The 16145-nt window shown below is 46.3% G+C and overlaps 3 protein-coding genes across 6 annotated transcripts in view; 2 read left to right on the forward strand and 1 right to left on the reverse strand.

The window, feature by feature from the left end:
- lipf (lipase, gastric) overlaps window positions 1-3192 on the forward strand; it is a 3606-nt gene extending 414 nt beyond the window's left edge. For both annotated transcript variants that reach the window (XM_062378454.1, XM_062378453.1), the window contains exons 2-11: window positions 118-243; window positions 570-681; window positions 903-1101; window positions 1200-1309; window positions 1393-1529; window positions 1621-1767; window positions 1853-1924; window positions 2240-2308; window positions 2394-2504; window positions 2682-3192. In XM_062378454.1, the coding sequence (XP_062234438.1) occupies window positions 121-243; window positions 570-681; window positions 903-1101; window positions 1200-1309; window positions 1393-1529; window positions 1621-1767; window positions 1853-1924; window positions 2240-2308; window positions 2394-2504; window positions 2682-2804 (1203 nt within the window). In that variant the 5' untranslated portion in view covers window positions 118-120 and the 3' untranslated portion in view covers window positions 2805-3192. The remainder of the gene's footprint in view (window positions 1-117; window positions 244-569; window positions 682-902; window positions 1102-1199; window positions 1310-1392; window positions 1530-1620; window positions 1768-1852; window positions 1925-2239; window positions 2309-2393; window positions 2505-2681) is intronic.
- Window positions 3037-6048, reverse strand: ankrd22 (ankyrin repeat domain 22). Of its 2 annotated transcripts, none has more exons than XM_062378457.1 (6): window positions 5975-6048; window positions 4962-5153; window positions 4505-4609; window positions 3881-3958; window positions 3405-3503; window positions 3037-3322 (listed from the first exon to the last, which is right to left on the reverse strand). In XM_062378457.1, the coding sequence occupies exons 1-6, from the start codon at window positions 6023-6025 to the stop codon at window positions 3248-3250; spliced, it is 600 nt and encodes a 199-aa protein (XP_062234441.1). In that variant the 5' UTR covers window positions 6026-6048; the 3' UTR covers window positions 3037-3247. The 2 variants fall into 2 exon arrangements, with proteins under 2 accessions (XP_062234441.1, XP_062234440.1); XM_062378456.1 differs by having other exon boundaries at window positions 4505-4612.
- A 1119-nt stretch (window positions 6049-7167) lies between these two features.
- On the forward strand, window positions 7168-16066 carry stambpl1 (STAM binding protein-like 1). Of its 2 annotated transcripts, XM_062413951.1 has the most exons (13): window positions 7168-7363; window positions 7870-8449; window positions 8565-8659; window positions 9383-9600; window positions 9690-9765; window positions 10352-10447; window positions 10613-10825; window positions 11010-11157; window positions 11280-11404; window positions 11528-11665; window positions 13986-14098; window positions 14456-14555; window positions 15850-16066. In XM_062413951.1, exons 3-13 carry the CDS (start codon window positions 8588-8590, stop codon window positions 15904-15906), a joined length of 1356 nt encoding a protein of 451 aa, XP_062269935.1. In that variant the 5' UTR covers window positions 7168-7363; window positions 7870-8449; window positions 8565-8587; the 3' UTR covers window positions 15907-16066. The 2 variants fall into 2 exon arrangements, with proteins under 2 accessions (XP_062269935.1, XP_062269934.1); XM_062413950.1 differs by lacking the exon at window positions 7870-8449.
- Window positions 16067-16145: the final 79 nt, after the last annotated feature.

Raw genomic sequence — 16145 nt, forward strand, 5'->3', positions numbered from 1 at the left:
AACTCAGGTTTAAACAGTAGTGAAACAAACATCAGCTGATTTGACCTGTGAAGATGTGTGTGTGTGTGTGTGTGTGTGTGTGTGTGTGTGTGTGTGTGTGTGTGTGTGTTCCCACAGACAATGCTGTATGTTGTGGTGTGTGTGCTCGTCCTCTCCGGGGTTGTGCACAGTGGAGCCACTCACCTCCACCGACGCTTTGAGAAACCACAGCGGGAGCTGGACCCTGAAGTGCACATGAACATTGTAAGTACATTGTAAGTGCATTGTAACTACCAGTTAACTTTTCTACCACGAAATAAAAAACCTAACTTTTAGTCTAACCATGAGCTCTGGATATCAACTTTATTCTGAAAGTGAGAATAGTTTTTATCAGTTTGAAACGTTTTTTTTTTTCTTAAAATATGAGTTTGTTTATTAAGTCAAATCTTTCTGAATCTTTTTCTGTGATTGTGTAAACACTGTGGGCTCCATGGCCGGGGTCAAAGGTCAGACAAACACACTTGTTATCTGACCCAGTTTAACTGAGGCTCAAAGTGTCAGTCGGCCTCTCTGATGGTGTCACTGTCCAGACAGAGATCATCAGGCACTGGAGCTACCCGGCCGAGGAGCACGAGGTGCAGACGGAGGACGGGTTCATCCTGATGGTGAACAGGATCCCAACCGGACGGAGACACACTGCAGGTCACACTCCACACGCACACACACAACCCAGGCTGAGACCTTTCCTCTGTGGTTCAAAAGTCTGAAACATCAAACCTCACTTCCTGTTTGTTTACACAGTTGAACTGGTGATGGACATGTGACACAGTAACAATAACTTGTCCTTCAAAATAAAACATCAGAGGAGGAATTAGATCAAATCAGACACGCCAAAATAATATTGGATGTTTTATGATCTGCAGGCCCGAGGCCGGCGGTCTTGCTCCAACATGGCCTCCTCGCCGCCGGCAGTAACTGGATCACCAACCCGCCAAACTCCAGTCTGGGATACGTGCTGGCGGACGCCGGCTACGACGTGTGGCTCGGAAACAGCCGAGGGAACACGTGGTCCAGGAAACACCGGACGCTCCAACCAGACCAGGACGAGTTCTGGAGGTTCAGGTACACAATGGCTGCATGACATCACTGTCTACCTTTATGACATCACAAAACCTGTGTGACATCACCCTCCTTGTGGGCGTTTGTGTGTGTGTGTATAGTCATGATGAAATGGCTCTGAAGGATCTTCCCGCCGTTGTAAACTACATCCTGAAGGTGACGGGACAAGAACAGATCTTCTACATCGGACACTCTCAGGGAACCACTATAGGTAACACACACACACACACACATACACACGCACACACACTCCTTTCTCTGTTTACATCACTGTAACAGTCTCTTGTTTCCCAGCATTCATGGCGTTCTCCACGCTCCCTGAACTGGCGAGTAAGATCAAGCTGTTCTTCGGTTTGGCTCCTGTGGCGACGGTGGCCTTCACCAGGAGCCCCATGACCAAACTGTCCGTCCTGCCGGAGCCGCTCATCTGGGTGAGAGCCGTCAGTCAGAAGCGGGGCATGATGAGGATGTGATGATATTAACAGTGTATTGATCGTGTTGATGATGACACGCCCCCTGCAGGCTCTGTTTGGTAGCAGGAACTTCCTGCCTCAGAGTCACCTGATCGAGTGGTTTGCTGAACACGTGTGTGGGAAGCAGCCGCTCAGCGAGCTGTGTGGAAACCTCTTCTTCGTCCTTTGTGGCTTCGACGAGAAAAACCTCAACATGGTTCGTATGAGACGTCACATGACCACATCACAAGGTCGGTCACATGATCTTGCCACACGTGTAACATGATTCTGTTCATCTACAGACTCGGACTCCGGTTTACACAACACACTGTCCTGCTGGGACGTCCGTCCAGAACATGGTGCACTGGGCCCAGGTAACACACACACACAAACACACACACACATGCACATATGTGCTTTAGAGTGTGGACTTTTTAATATTAAGAGTCTGATATGATCATCATCAAGTAGAACATAAAACTAAACCATATAAAAAAATACAAAGAGTAAATAATATCAAACACCCCCCCATAGTTCACATAGTTCAGCAGAGGCAGCTCTTTAAAGATCCATGGGGGGGTTCTGGGACTGGGAGGTGGAGGTGAGTGAGGAGGAGAAACACAGATTTATAGTTGTATGAGGAGGTGATCACCACAATGCTCACACACACACTGACACTGTTGTTCCAGCATATCCATGGAGGGAAGCTGACAGCGTTTGACTTTGGTGCTGAAGGAAACGTGAGACACTACAACCAGGTGAGTCTCTGAGAACCAGCTCAGTGTTATCTGCTGATGAAGACGTTTTTCTTACTGTCCGTCTCTGTCCCTCGTGTCCCCTCAGTCCACTCCCCCTCAATACAACGTCCAGGACATGAAGGTTCCCACCGCTCTGTTTTCAGGGGGACAGGATACACTGGCGGACCCTAAAGATGTCGCTGTCCTCCTCACTCAGGTGAGTCTCTAGCTGCTTTCAGACATGGACATGTCACAGGAGGCTCAGATGAAATCTCCAGTGGAACTGATGTCACATGTTTGATTTCTCAGATTTAAAACATAAGAACTGTTATGGATGTTGATTTGTTTACAGCAGCCAATAGCTGTGAATGTCTCTCTCTCTCTCTCTCTTCAGGTGTCTAACTTGATCTACCATCAGCACATTGAACACTGGGAACATCTGGATTTCATTTGGGGTCTTGATGCTCCTGAACAGATGTTTCCCTCCATCCTGAAGCTGCTGCAGGAGCACCGCTAGGGGGCGCCATGAGGACACTGGTTCCTGTTTAAAGCTTCAGCCTCCACATCTAACAGAACCAGAACAACTCTTTTGATCAAACTGAACTTTTTGTCAATTAACAACATGTATTTCTGTTCCTGTGATGTCATCAACCTGGTCTGTGAGGTCACAGAGTTGTGCACGTGACCACAACAGAGCGCCCGTCACAGTCATGTGACTGTGAGACGTGTGCAGCATCAACCAGAGACAGTTTGATATAAGATGCTTTTATTTTGACGGGACATGTTGCATATGACTCTGTACTGTGAGGTTGTAACTTGAGTCTGATTTCACAAGTTAACCTTAATATTTTTTAACATAAAACCATTTGTTCTGAATCAGTTTTAATAAAACTATTTTAATGTGATTTTCCTTGAGGAACTCTCTCGTTCGGCCTCGCTCTCTCTCCTCTCATCCGTCCATCACTGCATCTTCAACATGTTGACGATCTTGTTGAACTTCAGTCTGGTGGCGATGTCCAGTGGCGTCTCTCCGTCCTGCAGAAGAGAACAGAGACGGGATTCAGGCTTGTGGCGTCACAGGTCCACACGACCCGCCCCTGGTCCTTTGAACACGTACATGGTTTCTGATGCTGGAGTCGGCGTTCCTGTGCAGCAGCAGAGGAACCAGACGATGACTCTTCCTCTGGCAGACGAAGTGAAGCGCCGTGTTTCCTTTCTACACAAACACACAATCACTCAAACACACGGTGTCGCCCTCCAGTGGTTTAGCTGTGCACTAACATATAAAACAGGAAATTATCTGCAAACATTCAGACCAGTGTTGTATTTATATTTATATTCATATTTCAAACCTGCTGAAACCTGTAGTTTTAATAAAGGTAAAGTTTCATTTAGTTGAAGAAACCTCCTGAAGCAGACTACAACTCCCATCATCCCACACTGCTGCCCCACATCAACTGACTGTCTGTAGTCGATATCGTGACTGCGACGCCTCCTGGTGGCTGAGTTTTATTCTTCTGACTGATGTGAGAATATTCTGCTGTCAGCTCTAAATTACAAGATAATCGATCAGGTTTTATGTTGTAAACTCACATAATCAGCAGCGTTGACATTGACCTTACTTCTCAGAACGACCTCCATCAGACTCACATTCTGCCTCTGCTTCTGTAACTACACACACGATTCAAGATTCAAGATTTTTTATTTGTCAAATGCAACAATAACATGAAGCAGTCGCTGGCAGTGAAATGCTTGAGTCTCAGGCTCTCTTCTAACAATGCTCAAGTAATTACACACTATACAATAAAATAAGAGAAATAGTATAAAATAGAATATCAAAATAGGAAATAATGTATGTATAACTAAATATATATGAACAGCTGAGGAGAAAATAAAACAACAGAAGTGCAAATATGCAGATATGTCACGGTGCTAGTTTGGTGGAGTTATTTTAGTTCAGAGGAGTTTAACAGTCTTATGTCCTGGGGGATGAAACTGTCTCTGAGCCTGGTGCTGCCGGCCCGTCGGCCAGACGGCAGCAGGCAAAAATGTTTATGGCTGGGGTGAAAGGGGTCTTTAATAATAACACATGACAATGATTCAGTGTCTTGGACAGTTTGTGAATGAAATAAGTAGAATCAGTTTCTACGTCATTAATCCAAACGTTAAGACTTTATTGAAGTTAATATTTGACGGACAGTAAGTCAGTGAACGCACCATGAGGAAGTATCCGAGCAGCAGGATGGGCATCAGGATGGCGATCATCAGATAGTCCAGCAGTGAAAAAGTCCTCTTGGACACGTAGTGGAGACACGTCCTCTGCTTCTGAAACACAAAGACTGTCAATAAAGTGTATTTCATTTTGACACAACATTACTGAAGCTGTCTTCACACATGAGCTCCAGGTCAGATCCAGAGAATCGTCTCCAGAGCTTCTCCAGGGTTTGTGTTTCACAGCTGAACAACACAGCAGCAGGTTTCCTCATGGTTCAGGTGAGAGGTGGAGCAGCCGGGGGGGGGGGGGTGAACCAGTGGAGGATCCTCTGCTGTTCACTCTGCTCCTGGATTCAAACTCTATACAGGAGCCCAGGAGGAGGAGGAGGAACTCACTGTGATCCTCCAGAGAAGATCCAGAGCTTAACAGTAACATGATGACATCATCCTGTGAAAGCACCTTATTGGTCAGGTGGGCGTCGGCCTTGTTGTCCAACAGGTATCGGACCATCCTCAGGTTGCCACGGCGACAGGCAGCGATGAGGGGCGTGTCCCCTGTGTGTCCCTCCTGGACATTCAGGTTGTTTGGATCATCGGTCAGGATGCGGTAGAGCTGATGAACGTCTCCGTCGTACGCTGACTGACAGGCCGGCTGGGGGGGGGGGGGGGGGGACCACAAAGAGACTGAGAGATGATACAACTGATACAGCAGCAAGCAGGACACGTCCACTGAGGGTGAGACAGGACCCGTCCACTGAGGGTGAGACAGGACCCGTCCACTGAGGGTGAGACAGGACCCGTCCACTGAGGGTGAGACAGGACCCGTCCACTGAGGGTGAGACAGGACCCGTCCACTGAGGGTGAGACAGGACCCGTCCACTGAGGGTGAGACAGGACCCGTCCACTGAGGGTGACACAGGACCCGTCCACTGAGGGTGAGACAGGACCCGTCCACTGAGGGTGAGACAGGACACGTTTCTCTGTTGAGAATCAACATTCTTCTTCTGATGTTTAACAGATGTTATCCTCTCTCTCTCTCTCTCGCTCTCTCTCTCTCTCTCTCTCTCTCTCACACACTTGAATGATAAAATGAACAAAGAAAAACATCAAACAAAATCATTCAAAAGCTCCAACTCCGTGAATAGTAACTAAGAGTACAGTAACTAAGAGTACAGGAACTAAGAGTACAGTAACTTAGAGTACAGTAACTTAGAGTACAGTAACTTAGAGTACAGTAACTTTGAGTACAGTAAAGAAGTGAGCAAATGTTCTTTGTTACTTCCATCACTCGTCATTTATTTGCCTGCATGTTGATTCACGTTCTTGTACCAGAACGTCACACAGTGGTGTGTGTTTCTGTTTGTGTTAGTCAATGTATGTATATGTGTGTGTGTGTGTCTGTGTGTGTGCGTGTGTCTGTGTGTGTGTGTGTGTTTGTAATAGTGATTAAGATAAAATGTATAAAGTTTTTACCTCAGAGTAAACCAGACCCATGGCGGCTGACAGGAACTCACCTGTGCACATCAATGCACACACACACACAATATCTGAACACTTACTTCCTGTTTCACATATCAAAATAAAAGAAAGAAATATTTTCTTAAATTTCGGTTTTCTTTGAATCAGGGTCTGAATCAGTGACACGTTGATGAAAGATTCTGTTTCATGTCCTGTCATTATTTGTATGTTTAAAAACTCTTATTTTTATCTATAACTTCTCAAAACGTCAAACATTCTAACAACGTTCTGTTTTCAAGTGTTTTTCATTTTCGTGATTAAAATGAAGATGGGCCTTTACCTCATCATAATGACGTCATCATCAACAGCAGCGGTGTAAAAAAGATTTTCAGGCAAACTGCTTTACTTTGAAATCAAACACCTACCACTTCCTGTCTGTCCTCCCCTGGCTCTGTTGAGTTTGACTCTGAAAGAGGAAGGGACGTAGTTTCCGGTTTCTGTCTTCCGTTTAACACCTGAGAAGAGGTGGCGTCAGAGGGAGGCGGGGCTTCACAGATGGAATTCAGCCTGAAGCCAAATCAAACAGGATCCATAAAAAAGTTCACAAGAGAAACACGACACAGAGAAAAGGTGCACAACAACAACCCACACAATCAACACACTGACAGGACACGACATTTTGTTTTTAGTGTTTGGCTAAAGTTTGTTTTCTTCTTTTAACAAAACTTCTGGGCTTTTTTTGAGAAATGTTTGTGTTTAGTTTTTTAATAGGTTGACTTTGACTCATGATGGATTAGAACCAACGGCGTCACATGACAAACCCAGTGACACACTGAGCGATCAGCTGATCTGACTTTTGGATTGCGCCTCTAGTGGTGTCATGTGGAACTCTCAAGAAGAAGCCACAGGACCGGTTAATCCAGGTGGGACCAGCTAGTTCGCTAGACTCAGCTAACCTTTAGTTCAAATTAGTTGTTTTATGACGTCATCTTCACTTCGACGATAAACAATGACAAATGTTTTACAAAGTCAGAGGTGATTACGTCACTGTGTTTACATGCTGCTGATTGGTCCTCACTACATGGATCAGATCGGTTTATGAAAAACGTGTCAGAGTGACACATCTCCGCTACTGGGCTATGATCTTTGGCAGCAGTGATTCGCATGCGCAGAGGGCGACCGGAAGCTGTAGTGAGTCATCTGTGAGCAGAGACGATCTGTGAGCTCCACCATCATCAGCTGTCACACGTTTCAACGTCTTCTTCATCCCTCGTTCACTTTCAGCTGCGGGTTCGATCCCGGATCCGGACGTGGTGCGGATTCAGTCCGAGTTTAGAGCCTCTGACCCGGACTGTTCTCCAGCTGCGTCCCGCTCTCAGCTCCAGATGTGACGGTGGATTAAAGGTAAATGTCTCCTGGAGCTTTCTGTACCCGGTCTTCATCTGTCCCACCAGGACAAAACCCACTTCCTGTTTCATTGCGTCTCTTTACGATTCATCATGAAAAATATGAATATCTTTAAATCCAAAAAGGAGCAGATTTAACTCATCCATTTATTATTTATCAATCATTTCCCATGAACTCTTATTTTGAAAATCAGGATTTGTTTGTTCAGCCATTTATTCGAACATGAGACTCACATTTGTTAAGGTTTTAAATATTAAATTAGGGTTTTTTCTGGATAATTAAGCGTTTTTATTAAAAATATAGAATATTAGACCTTTACTTTCAAAATAAATCCTTAGACAAACATGTAATTTATTGTATTTTCAAGTAAATTCATGTGGAAAAATAATACATTGCTGTTCATTAATTAAACACCATTCATTTCCCCTTATATAAAAAGCATTTAAGCATTAACATGTTTAGCTTCCATATCTGAGGCTGAAGCACTTCCTGTCACCTGGCAGGTGGGACGGAGGTCAGAGGTCGAGCAGCAGCAGAATGTGGACGAGCAGGAAGTTTGAGTAAATCATGAGTCGCTGCAGTCTGTGGTTCTACTCCATGTGAATGAACCATGACACAGGAGTGCTATCAAAGGTCAACTCAGTGTGAGCTGACAGCGCCCCCTGCAGGCTGTGTGCCACAGGAGATCCGTCCAGTCAAAGGATTCACGTATTTAAACCGACCACAGCTCATCGGCCTCGTATGGTTTTTAGTAACGTCTGCTCTTCTGATAAAACCAAGTCTCTGTCTTCATTACTGCCCCTGAGGCTGGAGAGCAGAAGACACTCACTAGTACTAGACAGTTACCAGATATCAGGACCAGGACCAGGACCAGAACCAGAAGCAGAACCAGGACCAGGATCTAATCTGGATTCAGGTGTGAAGGGGCTTTAGTTTCTGACTGAAACTGTCTGCAGGCTCCAGGATGATGCAGCTGTTGCCATGGTGCCGTCCTCCAGTGAGGATGATTCAGAGCTGCTGGTTTTCAGTCCTTCACTCATCTGCTCAGAGACCAAGGCCGATGTCCAAGTGAAGGTCCAGCAGGTGTGAAGGTCCACCAGATGTGAACCCCCGCGCTGCTTCTCACAGTCTCACAGCTAAAGGGACATTTCACACAAAACTGAAGAGTGACGACCACTGTCTCTTTGTCTCCCTGCAGTGAAGCATGATGGGAGGTGGCAGATGGACGAGCTGGTCGTGGGCCGAGTGACTGACACACAGACCATGGACCAAGACTTCAGTTTGAATACACTGGTGTGTGTGTGTGTGTGTGTGTGTGTGTGTGTGTGTGTGTGTGTGTGTGTGTGTGTGTGTGTGTGTGTGTGTGTGTGTGTGTGTGTGTGTGTGTGTGTGTGTGTGTGTGTGTGTGTGTGTGTGTGTGTGTGTGTGTGTGTGTGTGTGTGTGTGTGTGTGTGTGTGTGTGTTTCTTGTGAATAGAAACCATGGTGAACAGAGGACTGGTTATCCTCCTCTAACCAGTCCACCATCTTCTGATGGAAATGAGTCGAGTAACAAACGATGCATTCAGGCTCCGGGCAGTGAGGGGAAATCTGAATTTCTTTGCCTGAAATCTCAGCAGAGATGTTAATGTGTTCGCTGAAGGGTCTTGATGTGGGACAGGGACGGATGAGGTGGATTTACCAGGACACAGGTTCGGACATCGGGACTGGTCAGAGTCCTGCACTGATTCCAGACAGATCCACTCAGTGTTACTCAGACTTCAGAGTCACTGTGAAATCAGCGCCGGCTACATTTGTAGAATCCGAGGTTTCCTTAATGATTCGGTCCTTAAAATCACATCTACTTATTTCTGATGCAGGTTCAGACGCCATGGTGAAGTTAGAGACTCCACCGTCTTCTTCTTTCAGTAATAGATGTCCAAACACAAGTAATCTGGACGCATGTTACCTGATGAGTCTGTGTGCAGCGCACAGCAGCATCCAGTAGTTTCTCTACTTGTGTGTTTGTGTTGTGCAGAAGAAGCTGGCAGCAGAACCAGACTACACTGACGTGTCGCTGACGGCGGCGGAGCGTGTTCGAGCGCTTGGGAAGATGGGATTCCGTGTGGAGATCAACGAGGACATTACACCACGACGCTACCTCCGCTCCGGTGTGGAGATGGAGCGCATGGCGGCGGTGTACCTGGAGGAAGGCAGTCTGGAGAACGCCTACGTTCTCTATACCAAGTTTATCACGTAGGAAATCAAATGACTGTTGTCATGATGTCATCATGTCAGTGTTTATATTAAATCTTCAGTCGCTCACAGAAAACGTGTTTGTTCAGTCTGTTCGTAGAGAAGCTGCCGAGTCACAGAGATTACCAGCAGTGCAGCATTCCAGAGAAACAGATCATCATGAAGGTAACAACACTGATCACCAGCCATTGTGTTCAGACTCCTGGAGCTTGTCCCCTGACCTCTAGGGTTGTCCTCTGACCTCTGACCTCCGGATATAGCGTCTGTACCGATGGACAAAGCCTCCGGGACCTTTGAAACTAGTCCCCAGACTGTTGGAGCTTGACCCTGTCCTCAGACTCTGGAGAGGTGGTACTCCCCATACCACTAGAGGTCATCCATATACATTTGCAGCTAGTCCCCAGAATTATGGACATACTTTCTAGACCTCTGCCACTAGTCGCCAAGTCTCCATAGGAAGTTCCCAGGTTTCTAGAGCAAACCTTCACACTGGTGAGCTTGTCCTCGGAGTCGGAGAGCTACTTACCTAGAGATCTTGAGCTAGACCTCCAGAACTCTGGAGATAGTACCTGGACCTTGTCCCGAGAGCTTCTTCCATCCTGGTGCTCACCCTCCTCAATGTGACCAGCTCAAATCCTGTCCTCAGTTGACTAGTGGCTACCTGCTTCAGATGCAGGCCCAGTGGCTGTACCCGTCCTGGTGACTACAGTAGTAATAGTTGTAGTAATAATTCTGTTTCTCATTTTTGTAGAAACTTCAGGAAGTGGCATTCCCTCGTAAAGACGAGTTGAAGAAACGTCTTCAGGAGAAATACGGCAGGGAACACAGCGAGTACCTCAGATCCCAGGTCTGTTTGTGTTGTCCAATCAGATTCTACAGTGTGTGTTTAACTGTTATCACATCAGATGATAGAGATGGAAGGTTGAAGTGTTATTCTATACAAGAGTCTGTTGTGTTTGTTTTAGAACAGGTGTGTGAGTACAGGTGTATTACAGTGGTTGTGTTTCCTCAGAGCCAGCCGGTGGTGTTGGATGGGTGTGGCCAGCAGCTGCAATGCCTCTCCCTATTGGACGAGGACAGGAGGCGGCGGCTGCTGCTGGAGGGGGAGAGGCAGCGTGTCGCCGCCTTGCGACGGATGCAGATCGAATCAGAACAGTTTCGTTACTTCGAAGACCAGCTGAGGCGTCAGGAACTGGCCAATAGCAGAGAGGAGGCGACACCAAAGGTCACACTGAAAAGTCATACTGTTACTATAACTGCTACTGTTCCTGTTACCATTACTCCCACCAGTACACCAGTACTACTGCAGAACTTCTGGTGGGAAATCAGTCCCATGTTGCGTCAGTAGTTCCAGTAACAGTGCTGTGCTGTGTCAGTAGTATTTTTGCAGTAACATGTTTCTCCTGCAGGTGGAGACCAAAGTGCTTGAGGTGACTGACAGCACTCGTCTATCTCGGCAACCAATCAGTGATGCTGTACGATCCCAGGGGGCGGATCCAAACAGAAACAGACCTGCTCCTATCAGCGAACCAGCTGCCACGTTGGCTGGAGTACATTGTGAGTTCACAAGTTAACCCAGACCCTTAAACTGTACTGTTTATATTTATATTTATATACATATATATATATGTATATAAATACTGTATGTATATATTATTTTGTTTTATGTGTGTGTGCAGCTCAGAAGGTGGAAGGTCTGAGGCGGGTTGTGATTCCCAGAGATCTGACGTATCGTTTCCTCCTGTTGGCTGATTCCAACACGGCCAGAGGAATAGAGACGTGTGGAGTTCTGTGTGGACGACTGGTGAGACCAGCTGCTGATCCTGATCTTTGATATTTGATTCTCCGAGGAAATATTAAACAAGTTACCATAAGTACCGACCAGAACTCTCTCTCTCTCTCTCTCTCTCCTGTCGGCTGCTCTCAGACACACAATGAGTTTGTGCTGACTCACGTCGTGATCCCCAAACAGTCGGCCGGTCCAGATTTCTGCGACATGGAGAATGTGGAGGAACTGTTCAGCTTCCAGGACCAACAGAGCCTGCTGACGCTGGGCTGGATCCATGTAGGATTTCCTAAATACACAATAAACACACGCTAAGTACACATCTAACACAGGCTAACTACACATCACCTCACATTCAGCTGACGCTTTTATCCAAAACGACGTCAAGTTAGTTCATCAACCACGAGGGAACAAACTCAGAACAACAGGAATCAAGAAAGTCCAATTTATTTCAAGACATTTAAACGACACAGTTCAAGAAGTAAGAGACATGTAACTGCACTAAACTGTCAGTTTAAACTTTATTCAATGTTCAGTCAGAAGAGATGTAAACTTCTCTGCTGGTGTCGTGGGAGCTCGTTCCACCGAGTACGAGCCAGGACAGCAAACAGTCGTGATGTTGTACACACTGAACACACGCTAATTACACACTGAACACATGCTGACTACAAACTGAACACACGCTAACTACACAGTGAACACACGCTAACTACACCCTGAACACACGCTAACTACACATTGAACACATGCTAACTTCACACTGAACACATGCTAACTACACACTGAACACATGCTCACTACACACTGAACACACGCTAACTACACCCTGAACACATGCTCACTACACACTGAACACATGCTAACTACACACTGAACGCACGCTAACTACACACTGAACGCACGCTAACTACACACTGAACACACGCTAACTACACACTGAACACATGCTAACTACACACTGAACACACGCTAACTACATACTGAACACACGCTAACTACACATTGAACACATGCTAACTTCACACTGAACACACGCTAACTACACACTGAACACATGCTCACTACACACTGAACACACGCTAACTACACCCTGAACACATGCTCACTACACACTGAACACATGCTAACTACACACTGAACGCACGCTAACTAGAAACTGAACGCACGCTAACTACACACTGAACACACGCTAACTACACACTGAACACATGCTAACTACACACTGAACACATGCTAACTACACACTGAACACACGCTAACTACACACTGAACACACGCTAAGTACATACTGAACACACGCTAACTACACACTGAACACACGCTAACTACACCCTGAACACACGCTAACTACACCCTGAACACACGCTAACTACACACTGAACACATGCTCACTACACACTGAACACACGCTAACTACACCCTGAACACATGCTCACTACACCCTGAACACATGCTCACTACACACTGAACACACGCTAACTACACCCTGAATGCACAGTCACTAAACACTGAACACACGCTAAATATACATCAAACCAACGATAACTACACACTGAACACATGCTAACTACACACTGAACACACGCTAACTACACACTGAACACACGCTAACTACACACTGAACACATGCTAACTACACACTGAACACACGCTAACTACACACTGAACACACGCTAACTACACACTGAACACACGCTAACTACATACTGAACACATGCTAACTACACAGTGAACACATGCTAACTACACATTGAACACATGTTAACTACACACTGAACACACGCTAACTACACACTGAACACATGCTAACTACACATTGAACACATGTTAACTACACACTGAACACACGCTAACTACACATTGAACACATGCTAACTACACATTGAACACATGCTAACTTCACACTGAACACACGCTAACTACACACTGAACACACGCTAACTACACACTGAACACACGCTAACTACATACTGAACACATGCTAACTACACAGTGAACACATGCTAACTACACATTGAACACATGCTAACTTCACACTGAACACACGCTAACTACACACTGAACACACGCTAACTACACACTGAACACACGCTAACTACACACTGAACACATGCTAACTACACACTGAACACATGCTAACTACACACTGAACACACGCTAACTACACACTGAACACACGCTAACTACACACTGAACACACGCTAACTACACACTGAACACACGCTAACTACATACTGAACACACGCTAACTACACACTGAACACACGCTAACTACACACTGAACACACGCTAACTACACACTCAACACACGCAAACTACACACTGAACAGGCCACCCACTGATCCCAGTGGCAGACTGGGTTCCTTCATTGTACTTCATTTGCATGATGAAAGATCACCATGGCAACAGGGGTTGAGCAGCCACAGATAGGAACACAGCGACAGAGGTCTCACTCTGAACAGTTTTTATGTTTAGCATTTTTTTATTTGCTTCGCACAACTGGACGGTCCCCACAACGTCTGCTGTACGTTCATGTCAGTGGATAGTCAGGTTGTGTCTAAAAAGAGTTGTGTTGTTTTGTGTTGGTTGTGTGTTTCAGACTCATCCCACTCAGACAGCCTTCCTGTCCAGCGTCGACCTCCACACTCACTGCTCATACCAGCTGATGCTGCCGGAGGCCGTCGCCATCGTGTGCGCTCCCAAACACAACGAGTACGTCCCACACACAGACACTACATTTCTACATTTGCACGTTATTATGGATCACAGAGGAGTCAACCCTGACCCTGACCCTGACCCTGACCCTAACCCTGACCCTAACCCTGACCCTGACCCTAACCCTGACCCTAACCCTGACCCTTTTCTTATGTGAACACCGGGCCGACTCATTTCAGTGGACGCAGCTGACGTCCTCCACAGGACGCGACCGCTGAGACACAGCTACACAAATGTTGTACCTGCACTTAAAGGGACACGCACATTATGAAGTTAGACATCAGAGAACTTAACGTAAACTGAACATGAAGAACATAAACGACGCTGTGGCTTTAACCCCTCCCCCTCCCCCAGCACTGGCGTGTTCCAGCTCACCGCTCCGGGGATGTCCGAGGTGTGCGGCTGCAGACTGAAAGGTTTCCACCCTCACTCCAAGGAGCCGCCTCTCTTCACTGTAAGTCATCAGTTCACGTGACTTGGTGTGACTACATGTTAGACCCTGACCAATCAGAGCTCTCCGTCTAGTGCTGCTGTTCCTTAGCGTGTCAGGCTCTTTTATCGTCCTGGTGAAGCTATTCATACGTGTTCCCTGTTCCCAGTCTTTGTGCTCATCTAAACATCAGTGACAAATCTGACTCACATCAATCAATCAATCAATCAATCAAATTTTATTTGTATAGCCCATATTCACAAATTACAATTCATCTCATAGGGCTTTAACAGGGTGTGACATCCTCTGTCCTTAACCCTCAGCAAGAGTAAGGAAAAACTACAAAAAACCCTTTTAACAGGGTAAAAATATGTAGAAACCTCAGAGAGAGCCACATGTGAGGGATCCCTCTCCCAGGACGGACAGAAGTGCAATAGATGCCACGTGCAGGAGAACATCATCAATAATCAAAGTCTCTAGCAGCATTGATGAAGCACAGTCCATGCTCAGCAACCATCTAGACCACGGTCCACCATCCAGACCAGACGCCACTTCAGTCCTCAGTCACCGTCCACCGCCGCCCACCAGGAGGACCCATCACAAGCCACCACTGCGGTCCTGGTCCACCGCCCGTGCCCAATGCCAACGCGACACAGGGTCCGCCACCAGCACCACGATCAGCCCACATGACTCAGAATCCGCCACACTGGATCCAACACCGCGACCCCCGGTGCGCGATCCACAAACCGCAATCCATGGTGCGGCCACAGAGGCCCTGGATCTGCGGGTGATAAAGCAAAGGGATTCCGGGGAAGGGGGATAGGGATGGAGAAGAGGAAGGAGAAGCTGGAAAGAGAAGCTCCGTGTGTCATGTGTCATAAAATAGAACAAGTAACGTTCTGGCGCACTAATTAGCTCTAACTATAAGCTTTATCAAAAAGAAAGGTTTTGAGCCTACTTTTAAACGAACAGATGGTGACTGCCTCCCGAACTGAAAGTGGTAGATTATTCCACAGCCGAGGGGCTTGATGGCTAAAAGCTCTGGCTCCTACTCTACTTTTAGAGAATTTAGGGACGACAAGTAGGCTTGAATTCTGGGAGCGGAGTGCTCTAGTGGGTTTATAAGGTACTAACAGCTCTTTAAGGTATAAAGGCGCTATATTATTAAGGGCCTTGAAGGTGAGGAGGAGAATTTTAAATTCTATTCTAGATTTAACTGGAAGCCAGTGTAGCGATGCTAATATTGGAGAAATGTGCTCTCTTCTCTTTGTTCTCGACATCAACTCTCTCTGTTTGTGTGCATGTCTCTCGTCCTCAGGTGTGTAAACATGTGGTGGTGAGAGAGTCAAAGATCAGCCTGCTGGACCTCAGGTGACAGACAGGAGGCGCTGTGAGCTCTGCGTGTCTGAAACCATCCACATATTGGTTTTTTGATTTGAAGTCATCACACAAACACAAACACACACACACACATACACACACATACCTGCTGTGAGTGTGTGAAACTGTTTTTAATAAAACATTGAGAATTAAAACCTGAAGTTTCCTGTTTTAGTTCTAAAAAATGGACAGTTGTCTTCATGTTCAGGTTGAAAGTGGTTGATTGAATGAAGA

The sequence above is a fragment of the Platichthys flesus genome, chromosome 20, assembly GCF_949316205.1.
Source record: "Platichthys flesus chromosome 20, fPlaFle2.1, whole genome shotgun sequence".
NCBI lineage: Eukaryota > Metazoa > Chordata > Actinopteri > Pleuronectiformes > Pleuronectidae > Platichthys > Platichthys flesus.

Coding starts and splice junctions, on each gene's coding strand:
- ankrd22 (XM_062378456.1), bottom strand. CDS start 6,025: ATGTGCACAGGTGAGTTCCTGTCAGCCGCCATGGGTCTGGTTTACTCT. Junction 5,154..5,974: donor TGGGTCTGGTTTACTCTGAG/GTAAAAACTTTA, acceptor CCCCCCCCCCAG/CCGGCCTGTCAGTCAGCGTA. Junction 3,323..3,404: donor ACTCCAGCATCAGAAACCAT/GTACGTGTTCAA, acceptor TCTCTTCTGCAG/GACGGAGAGACGCCACTGGA.
- stambpl1 (XM_062413951.1), top strand. CDS start 8,588: ATGGACGAGCTGGTCGTGGGCCGAGTGACTGACACACAGACCATGGAC. Junction 11,158..11,279: donor CACGTTGGCTGGAGTACATT/GTGAGTTCACAA, acceptor GTGTGTGTGCAG/CTCAGAAGGTGGAAGGTCTG. Junction 11,666..13,985: donor TGACGCTGGGCTGGATCCAT/GTAGGATTTCCT, acceptor TGTGTGTTTCAG/ACTCATCCCACTCAGACAGC.